This window comes from Corapipo altera, unplaced genomic scaffold (assembly GCF_003945725.1).
Source record: "Corapipo altera isolate COAL_440 unplaced genomic scaffold, ASM394572v1 100, whole genome shotgun sequence".
In the NCBI taxonomy this organism is placed as follows: Eukaryota; Metazoa; Chordata; class Aves; order Passeriformes; family Pipridae; genus Corapipo; species Corapipo altera.
Genome location: NW_020884952.1, coordinates 1,987,764 through 1,993,763, shown reverse-complemented (window position 1 = coordinate 1,993,763; position 6,000 = coordinate 1,987,764). Strand labels below are relative to the sequence as shown.

Below are 6,000 nucleotides of genomic sequence, written 5' to 3'. Positions count from 1 at the left end.
CTAGTCTCTCCTGACACTATTTGACCTACACATAATTAAGCCACTAATTACTATGGTGTTTTCTGATTTTTAAAGACTCTTTTCCATTACGTCACTGTCTTGGTGCAGGAATTCAGCTATTGAATTTGAATGCAAATATGTTTCATGTTAATCATATGGTTAACTCATTCACTGGTTTTCCAGTCTCCTTCAGAATACAGAACAGCTATAATATCCACAGTTAGTCTATCAGAATATATTTTCTTTTTGAAGACATCTCTAAGTAAATGAACCAACAGTAGCCTCTAAGTGCATTTGATAGCTAGCTGTGAAAGCAAATGTTTTCATCATCTTACTGTAATACTTTATGAAATGCAACTACAAGTATTCAGCTAAAAACAATGCCAGCTGTGAAGCAGACTGACACTCAAATCACAAAATAAAAATTATTTTAGTTAAACACTTTTAAAGCACGACTTACTCTACTGTAGCTTCCAAGAAATGTTAGATTCAATCACCCCCCTGTAGATCTTAGATGTACAACAGTCATGCTACATAAACCCTTAAGACCTAATGGGTATACCACAATTAAACTTAAAACAACAGGGAAATCAGGAATAATTTTTCCAAGAGCACAACATAGTAGAAAAATGAAATGGGCCATGTAAATGTAAATTACATCTACTCTCTATTAAGGCAGCTCTTGCAATTTCCTGCAGGGAACACTACATATTTTACAATTCTAGTGCATGAATTTTCTAAGAATGTTTACTTTCTCTAAAATTAATTTCCTCATGCCTGTTTACAGACTCACATTTTTTAAAAGCCAATCAAAGTTAAAGAAAACTACTGAGGAGTCCAACTGATTTCCATGGTGCACCACTTTGCCAACATAAATCTATTTTTTCCATTATGTTGTCAGCTTTCCAAATAGTACCTGCTACCTTCTGCAGCCAAAGCACCAAAACTTGCAAGAGACTCATCTGCCACAGCAGAGCATATCCCAAAACATTCGTTCCAATGAGCAGATGTCTCATTACCTTCAGACTGCTATGGAAACTTCTCCCACCGCCACAAACAACTTTTCCTAATAAACCAATCAAGTTCTTGTGCTTTGTCACTTTGACAGGACAGCAGATATGATTTTCATGTGTGATCTTAATCACAGAACCACAGAATATTCCGAGTTGGAAGAGACACACAAGGATCGTCAGAATCTATCCCTTTGCCCTGCACAGGACAGCCCCAAGAATCACACCATTTCATATAACCTCTAGCAATCTATAGGTGTCTCTGGATATGAGTTTGCACCAGTCTTTGTTTACTATGAGGGTAACATAGCTTGTTACAATTCTACAAAAAGCAATGCATGTGATTTTTGAATTGCCTTTCAACGTGCCTATACATGAAGCACCAACACGCTGAAGCACAGCTGTGCAGGCATACATGCAGTTAAAGGTAGCCTCTCAAAAGGAATAACCAAAATATTTGCTGTTTGTGTGCTTAGTAATGAAAATCATGCCTTGCAAAATGTGTATGAAGATGCAGAGTCCCTTACAAGTGGCACAGTCCCTACAGCCTCAATGACAACTGCGTTGCTCTTTCTCCTGTATCCAGCTCCATCCCCAGTAAGGAATATTCACAGCCTCTCAAGCCTGTGCTTCAGATAGCTCCTATAAATTCACTTTCCTGCAATGACAATAAGCAAGCAAATGAGTCACAGTACAAACTATACCCTACAGCCTTTGTCTGTTTTCCTAAGAATTTCCCAGTGGAATGAGATCTTAACATCTTTTTCACACTTGCAACACCGACATGATTTAACCCTGCATGGTATGACAGAGTGAAATCAATGAACTGTATACTTCAGATAAATACTGTTACTTAAATCAGTTTGTAAAGACAGGCCAACAGGTAACAGTCAAAGCAGATTGGCAAGAAAATGAAATTAATTATACCATACCTCCACTGCTTCCCAAATACTCTTTGCCTTCTACCTAACTGGCAATCTGACAAGAAGTTATCAGGCACTGAAAAGTTATGAAAAGTTCTGTGTCAGCACTGTGTGTTGAATGTGCTCTGAAGCACTTTCTACTTATGAAGTCTAGATGTGTTCACAGTATGTAACAAAATAAATGTACAATAGTGCAGAATATTACTCAACAGCAATCCAAAATACAAAAATCCTGCTTCAATCAGCTATAATCTCTGGAAACATTTTGTTTATGCTAGTTATATATACCTAGCTATCAAATGTATAATCAACATCTGATGGAATCACTTCTCATGTCAGTGTGGTAATTTCCTCAACATATTTTTTTTTTTATGTCCCTGAAAAAGTGTTGCAAGTCAGTTGAACCAATTCCACTCAAGGCTATGCAGAACACATGAAGAAAGGATGAGATCCCATCAGTTTTATGTTGTGACTATCAAAATGGTGCATGCACAAGCCTGTCTAAAAATCTTTCAAAATAGTTGTGAACATTTATGTGTAAGTCTTACATACCACAAGAGCAACAAATGTCACAACTCTATTTACAAGCAAAACCCAACATGCCTCTTGCAGATGTGAAGCAGTACCAATAAAACAAGCTACCTGTGTATGTTTTATATTAAACAATAAGAATTTGAAAGAGATCCCATAAATAAAAAATGGTCTCTACAACTTTAGCTATATGAGGCACCAAAATAATAAAATTAATTCCAAAATATTTTTGTTTATTATGATAGGGAAATATTAAAATGACCCTCCCCCTTAATTCTACTGAAATTACATCACCTTGCTAAGCAGGCAAGTCCCAAATTCTAGTTTTCAGGTTTAAAACTATGTTCATAGAAGCCTTTTCCAGAGCCTATATTTTCTCAGTTCTCATTATGCTACCAGTATGATCCCATGCTCACCACAACCATATCACCTATATCCCTTTAAAATGCACACAGGAGGATTCAGTTCCTCTCATCTCGATTGGTATTTTTAACTTGTAATGCCTATTTCTTAAGGAATTACTCTTTCCTCTTTGAACTTCCCCAGGGAAGATTTCCTCTGCAACACTGCCTGCTCCTCCCAGAAGTGGTCCTGACAGCTTATACAGGCAGTTCCCATTTCCTTCTTCAGAAGCCCCTGAAAAATGTCCCTCCAATGCATCAAGAGTAAATTCTGCAGTGTACTTCATGGCTGGGCTGCAAGCTCCTTGCTTCAGAGAACTGCCTCTAGTTACTGGACTTCTTCCTCTGGTTTTCCTTAGTTCAGGGAAATTCATATACTTTTTGCACAGATCAAACACACTAGAACAATGCTCCTAAGGCCAGGAAGACTGTCAAGGTTACAATACAACTATACATAAATTAGTCTGTTTCTGAATATTAATAATTTACTAGAAGATACAAATACATGTAGTTTATAATATAGCAGCACTTATCAAAATTAGACATTTTTCATAAGAGAAAAAAAATACATTTTTGTTAGAAACACAATTCACATTATACTGCTCTTAATGAACATAAAAATTTATTTGAAGTAATTAACACACCTATTTACAGCTGAATTAAATTGAAAAAACAGAACAGAAACATTTACAACCAAGTAACAGACTAAAAACAAGAAAGACAAAAAAAATTAAAAACAATTTTTGTAAATATTTTTCTGTCTCTTGGCACTACATATGTTATCATCAATAGATGCTAAAAATCTAAAGATAAACTGGCATCTTAGTGCTGAGCATGAATGTGTTCTAATATTAACATCTGTTATTTGCTTCCAAATGAAAAAAAATTTTAACATAAGGAAGCTCCAATGAAAATAATTTAGGGGGTCAAACCAAGTTTTCTAACACATGCATCGAAAAAATTCTGAATAATTTACAAGAGGAAAACAAAAGTCACCCTCTTCTGACTTGCTATCCATCAGTCCTGTTTCAAATGTGAAAGAACTCAGAACTAAATTCTATTTTTCTTCTTGGAAACAGAAAGTAAAAGATCTTTTGATGTCCTTGATTTAAGGCCCAATGTGACATTTCCTTGAGAAAAGTTTTTAAGGAAGTTTCTTGGTATATCCTGTTCTTGCTTCCTGCTCTTCATTTTCATTTCTAGTGAAAAAAGAAATGCTATTAGAAATAGGGACACACTCATTCAATAAACATAAGTAGAACTCGGCCAACCTGGACCTCCTTTTCAGAATATGTCTAAGAATTTTTACACATATTTCTTGCCCTTATTGAAAGCCTAAGTTTGATACACAAAAATATAATCACTGTCAGCTCAGTAATCCAGTGTGTTAATTGCTTAGAAAGTCCAATGATTAGACTCTCAATTGACATGAGATGCTACTAAAAAGGCACAGTGGTCTACACAAAGATGTAGAAGTATGCAAAAATGTTATTAATCCTTACTATTATAGGATAGTATTGAATAATGAATACTATGTCATTAGAGGAAGTTTTGTCTATTTAATCTGAAAACAGCTCTTCCTCTCAGGAATTTAGTTATGGTTTATTCTTCTCTTTTGAAAATAAATTGTATTTTATGTTCAGTTAAACTCTGAAGAATCAAAAATCTATTTCCTATTTCGGATTGTGGTGCTTCATTACATAGTTTCTTAATTCCTGAGTAGTGATTGCCTTTGGTAACTTCATAACCCACTCTTTAGTAGTAGATATTGATAATGATGTAACTGTGCATGCACTTTGCCAAATAATAACTATTTGTTAAGGTAAAGTTTAGAATCAGATTTTCAGTTTCTAGAAAGTTTACTGTAATACAACCTCAACATTTGTCATGAATGCAAAATAACACATTTTCATATATACTTGCTCCCTCACATCAGTTTTTATTTAAAAACATGTGTGTGCTGTAAAAACCAGTGTATTGCCTGTGCTGTTCCATAAGAACAGCAGACTAAAACTTTAAACTCTCTTGGATCTCCTCTTAACAGCCCAATAAGATCATTAAATGTATTTCTGAAGATAGAGAGAGGAGTCAACTGGGTAGAGACAAAATGAAAATTGTAAGGATTTAGTGCATTAAAATCTGCTGAAGGTGCCAAGCAACTTAGTTGCCACATACTAGGAAAGGCAGAGGTTTTTATAAAATTGTGAACAAAAGACATTTGTGAACGTGGTCTGAAAAAAGTATTTGTAACTCATTTTGTTAGAGTTCTCTCAGAGAGAGGACATGTAACTGTAGCAGACTTCCACAGAATACAACCTGTCAGTGTTTTTATCAGCAATATATTACAAGCAAAATAATTCCTATATATTGCTTTAAAATTTTTTTTTTCTCAGTTACTGTTTTTGCCCAAAATAGCCCCAAATTTTAAACAACAGATCTCTGAAAAAAAACCTGTATCTGTTAAAACAAATCAGCGTGGTGTTGTGAAACAAAGCAAGCAATTAAAAACAGGTACGGTTATTCTTTGAGGATTTTACTTCTTGATAAACCACACTTGCTCAAAGACAAAACTGGTAATAAAGTTCACCAAATTTCTCAACAAGTACGCAAATAATTTTAGGTTTGGTTTTCCCAACAACCTTGTAGCAATATTGAACTGTGATTAGATACCAACTAGATAACCAGGTTAGACATCGAGATGTTTGTTTTTAATGGATACAAACCCATGGCTTGGTGTGCTAACACAGCGACACGTGCTATCGAATTAACGAAACCTTGAGCAGCCACCTTGATTTTGCACCTCCCAAAGCAACAAACAGCTACCAACGCAGCGTCACACGCTCAAGTTTTGACACCTACCAGAGCCTTGGGGCACTCGCAGAGCTGCCTGGCCCAACAGGACGTCCTGCCGGACGCGTTTCGCAGCCACGGGGTCCTGCAGGCCGCCCGACACGGTGTTGGATGTGGAACTGCAAAAGGAGCCAGCAAAGAGTTTGCTTTCAGTACAGTCACTAAGCTGTATTGCAGCAGTTTAGGCCTTGCTATGCAGAAACACTTTAAGTGATATTATCCAGTGTTTGTAGAATCATAAGAGAACGTAAAGAAGAAATTAATTTATGGTGCATATCTAGGGAT

General features: G+C 35.8%; 1 protein-coding gene across 2 annotated transcripts in view; it reads right to left on the bottom strand.

The window, feature by feature from the left end:
* Window positions 1-3,470: 3,470 nt before the first annotated feature.
* The window catches only part of KIF18A (kinesin family member 18A), a 31,643-nt gene continuing 29,113 nt past the window's right edge, over window positions 3,471-6,000 (bottom strand). For both annotated transcript variants that reach the window (XM_027663330.1, XM_027663329.1), the window contains exons 16-17: window positions 5,725-5,834; window positions 3,471-4,064 (exon numbers count right to left, since the gene is read on the bottom strand). In XM_027663330.1, coding sequence (XP_027519131.1) covers window positions 3,916-4,064; window positions 5,725-5,834 — 259 coding nt within the window. In that variant the 3' untranslated portion in view covers window positions 3,471-3,915. The remainder of the gene's footprint in view (window positions 4,065-5,724; window positions 5,835-6,000) is intronic.